The sequence below is a fragment of the Neolamprologus multifasciatus genome, chromosome 17 (genome assembly GCF_963576455.1).
Source record: "Neolamprologus multifasciatus chromosome 17, fNeoMul1.2, whole genome shotgun sequence".
In the NCBI taxonomy this organism is placed as follows: domain Eukaryota; kingdom Metazoa; phylum Chordata; class Actinopteri; order Cichliformes; family Cichlidae; genus Neolamprologus; species Neolamprologus multifasciatus.
Window position 1 is genome coordinate 18,423,213 of NC_140455.1, and position 14,343 is coordinate 18,437,555.

At 37.2% G+C, this 14,343-nt stretch overlaps 1 protein-coding gene across 1 annotated transcript; it reads right to left on the bottom strand.

The window, feature by feature from the left end:
* Positions 1-621: 621 nt before the first annotated feature.
* On the bottom strand, positions 622-10,575 carry LOC146499262 (tetraspanin-8-like). The gene is made up of 9 exons (XM_085138470.1): positions 10,418-10,575; positions 8,954-9,010; positions 6,674-6,793; positions 6,462-6,536; positions 5,874-5,969; positions 5,123-5,242; positions 4,069-4,101; positions 3,887-3,970; positions 622-2,964 (listed from the first exon to the last, which is right to left on the bottom strand). Exons 1-9 carry the CDS (start codon positions 10,475-10,477, stop codon positions 2,878-2,880), a joined length of 732 nt encoding a protein of 243 aa, XP_084994596.1. The 5' UTR covers positions 10,478-10,575; the 3' UTR covers positions 622-2,877.
* Between the last annotated feature and the right edge of the window lie 3,768 nt (positions 10,576-14,343).

Sequence of the window (14,343 nt, forward strand, 5' to 3'; positions counted from 1 at the left end):
AACCCCCTTGGAACCTTGAAGGTTGGTGCTTTGGTCCTGGATAGCTGTTATAACGCATGAGCCTAAATAATTGGCTTCCAGCTTTCCTCCTTTCCTCTGCTGATTACTTATATTGGCTCTTAAAACCCTGTCACTGACTTTGAAGTCAGCATTTGTTGTTGTCCTTTTTATTTTGTTCTTTGTCTTTTCCACTGCTTTGCTAACATCCTCTTTCACTAGTTCCAAAAGCTGTTTGTTTTGTAAAGTCCTGTTACAACTCTTCCTGCTCACATATGCTTTTGTCAGCCTGTGAAGCAAAAGGGAATTTTTGCCTTGAATCAGAAATCAATCGGTGTCGTGAATATTGCCATGATTTCTAGATCGGGGAAAGCAAACAACCTCTGGCTAAGCAGCGGGCACAACACAAAATAGGTAACTTGTCAGTCCAGGACTCTGCAGTCTATTTACGCCTACAGGCCAGTCAATGGACACTCTTTCAATGATGAGGATGTACACAGCCTGGACTGGGAGGAAAGCTGGTTTGAGCAGAGAGTCAAGGAGCTCAACTCTCTGTGAATATATTTATACTTTACTATACTATACTATATACTATGCTTATTCGTAATTTATGTCATATTTCTGCTATTAATTGCTTGTTATGGATTTTTTTTTTCCATGGAGGCCATGCCCTAGTGCCCTCTATTGACGAGTCACCAGCAGTGCCTAAACCTAACGCTCACTGAAATTCTTAGGCTTGCACTATTTATCCATGTTAACCAAACACCATATTCAATTTACAGAGCTAACCTTGTATTTCCTTAGGCTACAAACTCATCAAAACAACAAGCATACAATAGTAAACCATAAGCCAGAGAGAGATGGTATATTGCTCAGTGTTATTTACTTCCTGTCTGAAACATTTCCAGGGTGATGTGATTACTGCCAGAGGTGAGGAAATACATTATAAAAGAAGAGAGTGAGGCATTATGTGTTTTCAGTCTCTAGAGTTTATTTATTAATGATATTAATGCAGGACATATAGCATCCTGTAACAATATATCTTTAACTTTAATACATTGGTAGCACTTTCTATTACAGCTCTGTAATAAAGTGGTGACAGAAGGGTAACAAGGGAGAAACAAGAGTATAATAATGTGGTAATTTCTTAGTTGTTACCATGCAATTACCAAAGTAATATAAGTAATATACAAGTAATATCATGGCAGCAACAGTAGTTACAGTTGAGTAATATTACCCTGAAATTTATGTAATAGAATAATAAGAGCCCCAAAACTGGGGGTAATAATATGGAAATGCAGCTCTGTAATAAAATGGTAATAGTAGGATAACAAAGACAAAACAAGACTGGAATAATGTGGTAATTTCTAAATTATTACCACTCAATTACCTCTGGGGCAGTTTCTGTATAATGAGCAGGAAACAGAGCTGCAAAATGCAAAACTGTCTGTTAGAAAGTGCTGCCAATACATTTTCTTTTTTCCATTTTAATGACAGATGAGTTTTCTGTCAGTAGATGATCTATTTTTCTGTTTGTCACTTAGCTTTTATTTTATCACCATAGATGACATTATAATAAGTAATTTTTTAGTCATTTTCTAGTACACATACGCTCCAGTTACACAAGTGTACCTTAAATGGACAAATCTGATTTTACAATTCAACCGTAGAACAACCACAGAAAGACAGTTTTCACCTTAAACTATGATGACTCAAGTGCTTCCCACATACAAAACAACAACAACACAGTTTTAAAATTTATATGAATTCATTGTTTTATATTTCTTTATATTTCTTATGGGGCGATCGTGGCTCAAGAGTTGGCAGTTCGTCTTGTAATCGTAAGGTTGCTGGTTTGAGCCCCAGCTCCGACAGTCTCGGTTGTTGTGTCCTTGGGCAAGACATTTCACCCGTTGCCTTCTGGTGGTGGTCAGAGGGCCCGGTGGTGCCCGGCAGCCTCGCCTCTGTCAGTGCGCCCCAGGGCAGCTGTGGCTACAATGTAGCTTGCCATCACCAGTGGGTGGATGACTGAATGTAGTGTAAAGCGCTTTGGGGTCCTTAGGGACTAAGTAAAGCGCTATACAAATACAGGCCATTTACTATTTTACCATTTACTTTACAAACACAGGCAGGTGACAGCTTAAGTGCCATTCTGACTTGGTCATTTTAACCCAAGGAAGTTTTGACTTCAATTTGAATGTAATAATAATTTAGATTACTGACCCTATCTCAGAAACAGAAGGAATCAATTTTTCACTTCTCATATTTACTTATTTGTTCTTAACCAGGGGACAAATCAGTGCATGTTTAAATGTAATCCAAAAAAATAAACAACTCTTTAACCTCTTCAGTGAATGTCATACTTAAGGACAAAACAGCCAAACAATCCAGACAATTTCAACGCAGTTGGATGTTTGTTTTTGATTTTTGTTTTGATCTAGTGAAGTTTAGTTGGAGTTTTCACTTTTTTTAATGCAACCAGAAAAAATTTCCTATTCTCAACAACTTCAGCCTCCACGGTTTAACAAAGTCAGATTTAGAGGTTCAACTTCTTTTCATTAAAAGGTCTCTACATAAGATGAGTAGAATACTGCATACCATCACATAACACATAAGAGACATAAGACATAAAAAAATGTTTTGCTTTCTAAGCTATGCTTTGTACATTGGAAAGCTAGACAGAAATGCAGCAGTTTCTGTCCTGAATAAAATCCTGCAGCATGCCACATTGCCATTTGTTTGCTCTCTCTCAAGGCAAACATTAGTTTTTTTCATAAATCAAAGTAAAAAAAAGAGGTGATGTCCTGACCAGAGAGTTCTCTTGTGGTCACCTAATGCAATGGTTGATGATCAGAGGACATAGCTGCACGGTGGTTCTCTTCAGTAGCCTTTCATGGCAATGCCTCCTCCAGTGTCATTACGTTGGACCTGATGGATCATGAAGATGGTAATAAGCAGGCCCAGTAGCTATAAAGACAGGTAGATGAACAGGGGGTTAGTTCACAAAACAGGTAGGTGATAATATTCAAAAACTACAGTTCAACAGCACTGGTGGTGAAGCCCGCTGAGGATGACAATGATGTAAATGCTGCTGCTCCAACACGGCAATTACTAGCTTTTACTCAGAAGCTGAAGAGGAATTACCAGCTTTGTTGCTAGTAAAGCGGTCAACATGCTACCTGTATTTATGTGCTACACACTGATGTATAGTCGACACACTTGAGAAGGATTCATGTCTCAGTGCTTGACAGTGGTGTGGCCCAACAAAAAAACAGACTTTAAAAGCAAAAGGATAAAGAAAATATAATTCCTCTCAGTTTAAATATTTTAAATGTTTTGTTTTTTATTGTAAATAAAACATGGGTTTATCAGATCTGAAAATCAAATTTAAAAAGCAAATTAACATGGGAACTTGGAATGTAGTTTTGTGGGTCAACATGCAAATAACTCAACGTATACTATTGCGCCCATACTTGTGTTAATAATAAAGAATTATTACCAGCAAATATCCACTAGAAATGCAGTCATGACCAAAGGTTTTGGCAGTTGAACTGTCTGTTTTTCTTGGGCTTTACCTTTTCAGTTTTTATTTTTATTTTTTCACATTTCTTTGATAGAGTGAAGTTAAGCCTTGAAGGTACAGTAACAACATTACTAAGGAATGAACACTAATAACATTAAACAGTATTTAGCAACAAAAATGTAATCATGTATGCAAATAAGCTAAGATTCTAGCAAATGTCTGAAAAAGCATCTTAGAAATGCAACTAAGAGTTTTTATTTCCAAGATTTTTTTTTTTTAATAAAATAAGATCTTAAAGAACAATGGAGTCACAGTGATATACAGTGATAACCAGTGACAATAAATGAAAACAACAGTGAAGCTTACTGCTGTCACAGCAAATCCAAAGAAGAAGCCCAAAGCGATCTTGAAGATAATGTCTACCATCGAAAACATGACGTCACCGCAGGACTGCAGAAGAGAATGGAAGATAGTTATTACATGGAAATCTATCAGACTGGCAGACTGTAGTGTTTGGATTAGCTGATAGGGGTTGGGGGATTAAATACCTGTGCAAAGACTTGCGGTGGGCCTCTGGTTCCCTGTAAGAAAACAAGAGGATATTGTGTATTCAAATAGAAACAGTTCATTATTAACTTTCAGATACATATTATAAAATATAAATTACTGTAGGGCAAAACACAGTTACATTTGTCAATGTGGAATGGATGGCTGCAAAATTACTCAACTTGTAATTTCAAAGTGACAATCTGACACTAATTTCACGCAAAAAGCTTCTTTAGCACTAGCCACTGAGCATTGTTGTAATGTGTTGTCTCCTTCTTCCGTATGCTCTTCCAGTATTGTTCTGTTTCTAGCCTTGGTGGTGCTGTTCTCACATTGTTCCCCTGCCACACGCCTTAGATGGTTCTGTGGAGAACAGCTGGTTAATTCTCCTGCCTTGCATCTCTCTTGTATACCTCCTCAAGTGGCTGGCCAAGGCTGTGAGTCTTTGCTTGTCAGTTTTCTAGGCATCGGGTATGGACAGTACTTGTTAGGCACCTTCTTCATCACAGCTTTCTGCAGCTCAGATATTTTGCTAACTCTCTTCTATGCTACCTTGATCTTGGCCTCTTGGCCTCTTGTCTCCTTCTCGATGGAGGGTACTGCTCCTTGTGGCTGTTCATCTTGTAGCCAGGGAGCTCAGTGATCACTGCTGCCAGAGAGTAGATCGATTGGTTTTGGTTATGGTCACAGTAGGGATTGCCCGCAGTGCTGTATTCACATATTCTGTTGGCCTTCAGAGGGTATTTCACATAGCCTTGGTAATCGACCAGGTGAGCTGTTCTCGCCTTCAATGTAGCAGTTGTTCTTCATGCTTGGTACCCAATCCAGAGGGTGGAGATGATGATATCTCCCCCCTGACCTAATTTTCTGGCTTCCCCTTGCCGTAGCATTTGCAGTGTACCTTGTCAATCTCTAGTTGTGATGGTAGATTCTTCTTCTGGATGTTAGAAAACTGAGCTACTAGTTGTTTCACCATTAGTGTAGATAGCAGAATTAGTCATTTCCTGATATTCTTTGTTTTTTTCTTAAAATCCAGTTTTATTTTATAAAACTAACCTGAGGTCTGGTTTTGCATGAGCGATATCCTCCATATCCCAGATCTGAAGGACTGCATTCACAGGAATTGGGAATTTCCTCACCCCAGTCGTTAGCGCTCACTATTCCACAGCATTTCATCTGTTAACACATGAGAGAATGACTTCAAATAATTGAAAATACTCAATGAAGTTCTGCACTAATGTAAATGTGTCAATAAAGTAACTATAATGTAATTATTAAAAAACAATTCAGTCAAAAAATAATTAATAAAAGGTTTTCTGTATAAGGTGGAGTCAAAAAGTTACTTGACACCAAGCATAAAAAGAAAAAAATATTATCTGACTAAAATTTCAGTTCAGTCCAGTTCATTTTTATTTCAAACGTGTATATTTGCCATCATTTTGTGATATCATTCCATTCTTTTGTTTGAAAAGGAATAGACAGAAGTATACACTTATTTGGCCCTACCCCCACAAATTTTACATCTCATTCATTTAGTTTTCTTTTAGTCTCAAATTAAACAAATTTGGTTGATCTCCCCTATCAGGGTTGGTCCTTGATCACTTTTGAGTCCTTCCAGTACCACTGCTGTTCAGATCACTACCTGCAAGTCCTGTATTGACTACTTGTACAAGTAAATTTGGGATTTCACCACACACTTGAACAGACATTGGACATGACCCTCTGTATCTTCGCTATTCTAGCTATATTGGCTATTCTGTTCTATTTGATTCTACTGTCATCAGGTTAATAGTACAAAGAACATTACAGATTGCTGTAAGGCTTCAAGCATATCTCTCAGGGATGGTTCTTTCATGTAGGGCTCTGCTAGTTCACTAGAGGTACTGTAGAAGATATTCTTTGTCTGCAAAGAAAAAAATAATATATTTAGTATCACGGTAAACAGATGAGAAGCTATATTATCAACAACACAGACAGAGAAGGACAAAAATCTTAAATATGCAATTAATGAATTATTTACTGGCTTCTTTTAATTCACTGATGAATTTCCCACAAGAAACATTACTAATATTTTCCATACTATCCATTAGGCCCTATGGTCATGTCCAATTAGGACAATTCATTAATACAGGCAATTGTTAATGTGTGTGATAGTGTTATTAAGGTGGAAAGCAAAAATGAATAAATAATTAAAACTATGTTGCTGAGAGAAAGGCAAGGTTGTTTTTTTTTTTTTTAAATTTCAGACACAGACAGAAAAGGAAGGCAACTAGATAACAGTAGTAACTGTAACAGAAACACAGATGTAAAGTAATACAAAGAAAGAGAGAAAATGTGATGAAGAAAACTTGCATCAAGAAAAATTATTGGACAGGCAGAGAGGAGAAGAGATCACCTGGTTTCTTTTGACCGCTACAACGATGCCAAAAATCATCATGATGATCATTCCAATGCCCATAAATCCTGCAAACTGTACATGAAGGAATGTTAAGAACATTAAAAGAATCATCATTTTGTTCTTGTTTTGTTCATTGTGAAATTAAAAGCAACAACAAATAAACAGGTATCACATCATTATCTTGTTTGATGCAGGGGTCCTGTACTTACTATTTTGAGGACGAGGGCTTTCTCAGAGCAGGCAGCGAAGATTCCCAGGGAGGAGACACCGAGGACACCAATGGCAAAAACCCATGACCAGCCCAAGCCTGGCATACCAAAAGCTGACAACTGCTCGAGAAAGAACAGGAAACAACACAAACATTGCAGTGATCCTTACTTCTTGGAATAAGCAAAAGCAAACACAGTTATCAGTAACATGCTAGACATGAATCTCTGGTTCACATCAGATTGAGTCTCCCCACTAATATCTGTGCCATCTAGCCATGCTACCATAGATCATAAGGCAAGCATTTCAAAACCTAAACCAGGCCATGCCAGGACCATCCAGTAAATCACATTCAGTGAAGAGGCCATCCACTGTAGTATCTTCATGGGTTAGAATAAATTTGCAGTTGTTAGGCTTAACTAGCACAACATCAAATTTACTGAAGTTTTAGTAAAGAACAGGTCGAATCAGACAGTGTTAACAGACATTTATAAAACTGTAAAGTTTTAGTCGCAGTCTTCGTTCTGTGAAGCAAAGACAGCAGTGTGTGGATTAGTCATTTTTAAAATGACGTCAACTGTGAGGGTTGTCCACTGGGAGTGCTGTGGAACACACCAAAAGCAGATCAGCAGGCAAAGACATCAGTGGAAACATCCTCTCTGCTTTAAAGCCTCAAACTTTCATTTCTGATTAAGATTATAATTAGGGTGCATGAGGTGACTCTGAGCCATCTCTCAGTTATGCTGCTTTCCATAATGCACTGAGCACTTTTCTGCTGTTCCAGTCCTTCCAGCAGCAATGTGATTTTATTCTGCACATGGCAGCTTATAGAAAACTGTTTATGTAAAATCTATAACTTAAAAATGGTTATTGATATTAAAACTAGTGCTTTTTGTTATAAACACAATAACAGAAAGTTGATATACACTGTGTAGGGCAAGAACACAAACTGGTTCATACTGGAGCATATATATGGATATCAAATTTCAGCTCATTAACAATGAAAATTGTGGAGATTGTTATCGCCCAGATGACTGCCAGACTCACAAGCTACAGGATATGACTGTAAAACCTAATTACAAGTCCTGGAAATGAACTGGAGGAAAAAAAGAGAAAAAAAACTGTAGATAAACAAACAAACAAAAAAACACTATTTCATTTGGTGACAACAATGAGCCAAAACATGTACTCTATTAAAAGGTATAATTTGCTGCTCTGTGTTTCTGGTTTGACAATTTTGTCAGAGCCAAGCTGTTACAGAGAAAATGAGTTGTGAGAGCGTTAACCTCCCCCAGGCAGCATCTGTTCTGTGTTAAGAGCAGAAATGAGAGCCTCCACTACATCTGGATGGCTGCCTGATTCTATATAAACACGCCGAGTCCTTCACGTCGGCTTAATCTAAACATTTCGAAATGAGTGTTTTCCATTTCACATGCGTGCTTTTAGAGAATTATCGTATACACATCATGTCCTGACTAAATCTGGTTCAGGGCTCAATGCAAACCAGCTGCTTTTGTCTTTAGAGTGTTTGTTTCAAAGCATTACTGAACTCTGTTTTTATAGAACTCTGTTTTTTCTTATCAGTACAGAACAAAGATCCAACCATAACCTGTCATGACTTTAAGAGTGGTTCATGATTAAGTCAACACAGATAAACACTTGATTATTGTATCACCTGATGAAGGCAAACTAAAAACACAACTTGTGTTTACCCAAAATAGATACTAAGCAAGGGGGGAATTATTCTGGCTTAAAGCCAGACCTGATTTATTATTCCAGACTTTGACAGGAAGACGGCCACATGGTTTATGTAAGAACATAAGAAAAAACATCTGGAGTGGGAAAGTTGTTTTTATGGTTGGGCTTTCATAGGTTAACCACAAGAGGAGTAGCTGTTCTCTATTACCTATGCTACGTTATGACAGTCAACGGCAGGGAGTTGAGAGTGGTATCAAAGCTGGACACATTAACTAATATCAGTGAAAACAGACTTATGATACTGATTAAGTCCAAAAGTGTCTGTAGGCAGACTAAAGAAATTTAAATAGTGTGCTCCTTGTGATTTTAGTTCTTTGTTGAAGGGTGACATATTATCATTATATTTCCGCTTGGCTTTCTTTCTTTCTTCTCTTTCTCCGTATGTATGAGCCTAATAAAATCAACACGTTGAATAATCAAAGCATCACTGTGGAAATCCCAATTCCACTGAAGGTATTTTTGGCTAAGAAATATGATCCGCCTTTCTTTTATTCTGTGTCAACAGTAATGTAGTTGTTGTTTACCTGCAGAGTCATGGCAGTCGCCCTTACTGCCAGGTAAATCAGCACACATCCCAGGATCTGTGGAAACCGAATCACAGTGTTCAGTTTGTGTTTAACAAAATTAAAGCTCAAGAAAGGGAAGTATGGTGGACTAAGTGTGCTAAAAAAAAAAAAAACATTTAAAATAAAGGCTTTGTAAACAGTGCACTAAGACATAATTAATAATAAAAAGTGATTATCTTATTTTAAAACTGAAACTTGCATGGTTCAGCCAGGGAAAACCTGCCACATTTCAGGGAAAACACCCTTAAAGCACTTCAGCCATTTTACACCTTTAAAGCACGTCAGCCATTTTAGGTTACACAATCTCTCTTCCTTAGATGTGTAATCCTGCATGCAAGAGCTTTTGTCACTTCTACATTGCACAACCTGAGGGAGACAAAGAGCTAAAAACCTGATCAGAGACTTCCTCAGGCCTAGGCATGTTTCTTGGCTGGTGAAAACACCCAAGAAACATGGATCTGAAACTGTTCCAGACCCAGACTATTATTATTATTATAAAAGTAATTTAATATAAGATTTTTGTTTTATGTAATTTGATTTTAAAAACTGTTTTTTCAAAACATTATTACAAGTAAATGTTTGTTTGTTTGCATGTTTTGTGTAAATGGATGGAAATAAAATCAATAAGCATGAATAAAAAGAAAAACCTCTGTGTTAAAAATCGAAAAATAATTATCTTTTAAACCATATTTCTCATTTTATTCTGTTTGACTGCACAAGCTCATTGTTTTTTTGTATTTTTTAAAATCATTTTTAGTTCTCTTACTACAAAGACGTTAAAAGGCTAATCAAAATAAAAACAGCTTCTTCAAACTCCACCTTTTTTTCCCCCACCCTTCCTTTTTTCCATTAGGGTAAGCTAAAAAAAAAAATTAACAAAGGAGAAGAGAAGCTGCTCGGTGGTTGGTTGGTGGACTGAAATATGACCCTGTTTTCTTCTGCTTTGTGTGTATGTGTGTGTGTGTGTGTGTGGGGGGGGGGGTCCCTTTTTACTGGAAATTACTGAACTGAGCAGTTAACCAGATTTGTATTTGATTGCTGTTTTGGAAAAAATATTTTGAACATTGAAGCATGTCTTCATTAATATGAACAAATTTGATGATCATATTTTGTTTTTGTTTTTTTTAGCATAGTACAACAGTTTTAGTTTAAGCTGAAGGTTTTTTTTCCTAGTTCATCCTTTTTTTTAGCATAAAAATCATGTAGGAACTATTCACAGCAACTTCATGGCTTTACTTTGTTTGTTTTTGTTTTTTACAAAGTTTTTTCTTGTTATTTTAGTTATATTTACATATTTGAAATAAACTCTATTCTGTTCTACTCTATAACATAATGTACGTAAAATCGTCCTGGAAAACTGAACAAAACACAAAAATATTTTTTAAAGTTTAAAATTAAATCAGAAAGAATGTTTTGACTTACCATAAACAGCACATTGAAGAAAATAAAAATGCACTTGATGCATCCATTAATTTTCCCCATTTTCACTTTTTAGAGAGTGTCTCACAGGAGGTGAAGCAGTGAGGTTGTAGCTCAGAGTGTAATGATGTACAGGTTTGCGAGCTCTGATAAACTCCCCAGACAGAGAATGTAAGGGGAAGGAACACACAAAGAGCTGCCCTGTAGCCAAGCCCTTGTGTGTACAGGACAGCCTCCCCAGACATGCACTAATAGAAAAAACTAAACTTTAAACTGGAGCTTGAAAACTGGAAACAAAACAGAAAAAAGGCTGATTATAAAACTGCAGTGAGCATAAAGCAAAAGATTAAAGTTCTGTTATTTGGTTTTAATCAGCAGCCCCAAGCTTAGCCCATCGCCTCTCTCATTTGTGGTGCACCTGTAAGGACAACATGCTGAAAGGTTGCCAGTGATTTTTGTTTTTACAGTGACATAAAAAATCAACTTAATTAACTTCTCGTTTGAATAAAAGTTAAATAGCTAAAAGATTAATTTACCAGGATACACACAATTGAAAATGCAAAGAGAAAAACTGTCTGCAGCGAAAAGTGAATATCCTGATTACATTTTACTGGTCTGTGCAAACTCAAGTTCTACCCAGATCATTTAACATGACGATGTTTGGAGACACCCTGGCAGATATGAACAGGAATTTTATCAAAATATAACACTACTGATAAGCACAGCAATGTTCCTGCAGAGGAAGTGAATCTGCTTGGGCAATTTAGTTTTAAGAACACAGCAGTTTTCTTAAATATATGGTAAGTGTTGTTTCTCGCAAATATATGAAAGAAATATTGCATTTCTTGGTTGACTATGCTCAGCAGATGTTTGAAAATAGTGAATGAATCTTTTTGTTTCTTTGTTTGTTTGTTTGTTTGTTATCCTTTTCCTTCCAATAAAGTTTATTAGATTTGGTTAAAAAAAATAGTAAAAGTTGAAAACAGTTGTGGTGATAATTAAGGAAATCATATGGAAACCAGAAAACCAGATGTTATGAGATCCAATCTCAATATCAACAGATGTAGTCTGAAATAACTGAGATTTTTGTTACCTTTTGTCAAACAAAAATATTGAGTAGTACACAGAAAGTCTTAGTCATGGCATCTACTTGCTACATTTACAGAAACAGGTGTTGGCTTGTAGTCTGAAAACTGATAGAGATGTGCCTTATACCTCTGATTCTGCTTTCAGAAACACGTGGTTTCAAAAACAAGTATATGATTAAAAAAAAAAACATGTTCTCAGGAAACACTGGCATGGACTTAGTGGCTTTTAGCCTCATGACATGCACCACATACTAGAGATGGCACGATACCACTTTTTTATGTCCGATACCGATATCATAAATTTGGATATCTGCCGATACCGATATGAATCCGATATAGTGTGTTTTTAATCAATAAAACGTTTTTTTAATATCTTGCTGCATTTTGTATAAGTTTATACTCAAGTTTAAATAAATAACAACACTAAAGCTATTCTGTTATACCTGTATGTAAAAAATACACTGCGCCCAAAATATTTCATAGTTCAGCAACACTGATCAATCTAATAAACGTAAACCTGCTCCATCCTCCCTATTCTGGTATTTTAAAGAGTACTTAGCAGAAATATCAAGCAACCTAACTAATAAGGTTGCAAACTCCCAGCAAAAAAAAAAATAGGGAACCACCCCCCACCCTCCAGCTCATGATGCTTAATCGATGTAATCAAATTTAATTTGATGCAGGGGAAAAAATGCACAGAAAGAAATTATTTTTCAAGAATAATTAAATAGATTCAACATCTTTCTTCAACAGAATTGCAGACTGCACAGATGGTATCTTCCCAAAGGAAAAAGTAGTATAGCTTACTAGGGTATATTAGACTTAACAGTTACTATATACAGTAATGGACTTCTATGTATTTTACATCAGATTAAAACTTTGGGTGTAAGAGTCAGATAATTATTTATTAAAAGCTAGACATTTTAAATGAGAACAAGAAAGAAAAGTATGTCTTTGTGCCCCCTTTTCCCTGTTCATGCCCTATCGGGCCCCCTGGCTAAACTTTGCTAGATCCGCCCCTGCACAGTTACCAGCCGTCAGCTACGTAGAAAACGATCCTGGTCTAGAAAGTAATATTAAATAAATTCTAACAACAGCTTATCAAGCTTAATAGTGCTGCTGTTGTTCAGCCGCTGGTTTCCTCTTTCTGGTGCAAAGTGGGCCAAAAACAAAGAAGACAGACAGACTCCCGACAGAAAAGCCGATCAGCTGATCATTAAGCAGTTTCACGATTGAAGTAGCAGCAGGAGAGAGAGAGAGAGAGGCAGTCGCTCCATATATCTGTTGTTAAGCTTAACATGGGAACACTTTACAAACATTCAGAGATGAACTTATACACTTGCTTTACTTCTCTCTGGGAAAACTTCCTCGGAGATTCAATTCAATTCAATTCAATTTTATTTATATAGCGCCAAATCACAACAAATGTCGCCTCAAGGCGCTTCATAGATACAGAGAAAAGCCCAACAATCATATGACCCCCTATGAGCAAGCACTTTGGCGACAGTGGGAAGGAAAAACTCCCTTTTAACAGGAAGAAACCTCCGGCAGAACCAGGCTCAGGGAGGGGCGGCCATCTGCTGCGACCGGTTGGGGTGAGAGAAGGAAGACAGGATAAAGACATGCTGTGGAAGAGAGACAGAGATTAATAACAGATACGATTCAATACAGAGAGGTCTGTTAATACATAGTGAGTGAGAAAGGTGACTGGAAAGGAAAAACTCAATGCATCATGGGAATCCCCCGGCAGCCTACATCTATTGCAGCATAACTAAGGGAGGATTCAGGGTCACCTGGTCCAGCCCTAACTATATGCTTTAGCAAAAAGGAAGGTTTTAAGCCTAATCTTAAAAGTAGAGATAGTGTCTGTCTCCTGAATCCAAACTGGAAGCTGGTTCCACAGAAGAGGGGCCTGAAAACTGAAGGCTCTCCCTCCCATTCTACTTTTAAATACTCTAGGAACAACAAGTAGGCCTGCAGAGCGAGAGCGAAGTGCTCTAATAGGGTGATATGGTACTACAAGGTCATTAAGATAAGATGGGGCCTGATTATTTAAGACCTTGTATGTGAGGAGCAGGATTTTGAATTCAATTCTGGATTTAACAGGAAGCCAATGAAGGGAAGCCAAAACAGGAGAAATATGCTCTCTCTTTCTAGTCCCTGTCAGTACTCTTGCTGCAGCATTTTGGATTAACTGAAGGCTTTTCAGTGAGTTTTTTGGACATCCTGATAATAATGAATTGCAGTAGTCTAGCCTGGAAGTAATAAATGCATGAACTAGTTTTTCAGCGTCACTCTGAGACAGGATATTTCTAATTTTAGAGATGTTGCGCAAATGGAAGAACGCAGTCTTACATATTTGTTTAATATGTGCGTTGAAGGACATATCCTGGTCAAAAATGACTCCAAGGTTCCTCACAGTGTTACTGGAGGCCAAGGTAATGCCATCCAGAGTAAGAATCTGGTTAGATACCATATTCCTAAGCTTTTCAGCGCCGAGTACAATGACCTCAGTTTTATCTGAGTTAAGAAGCAGAAAGTTAGTGGCCATCCAAGTCTTTATGTCTTTAAGACATTCCTGCAGTTTAACTAATTGGTGTGTGTTATCTGGCTTCATGGACAGATAGAGCTGGGTGTCATCTGCATAGCAGTGAAAATGTATGCTATGTCTTCAAATGATGCTGCCTAGGGGAAGCATGTATAATGTAAACAGAATTGGTCCTAGCACCGAACCCTGTGGAACTCCATAATTAACCTCAGTGTGTGAAGAGGACTCTCCATTTACATGCACAAATTGGAGTCTATTAGATAGATATGATACAAACCACTGCAGTGCAATAC

Excerpts from the sequence above, each read along its gene's own strand:
- LOC146499262 (XM_085138470.1), bottom strand. The coding sequence starts at position 10,477 with ATGGGGAAAATTAATGGATGCATCAAGTGCATTTTTATTTTCTTCAAT. Across the intron at positions 5,243-5,873 it reads TTGAAGCCTTACAGCAATCT|ATGAAATGCTGTGGAATAGT; the intron begins GTAATGTTCTTT and ends ATGTGTTAACAG. Across the intron at positions 4,102-5,122 it reads CATGCAAAACCAGACCTCAG|GGAACCAGAGGCCCACCGCA; the intron begins GTTAGTTTTATA and ends GTTTTCTTACAG.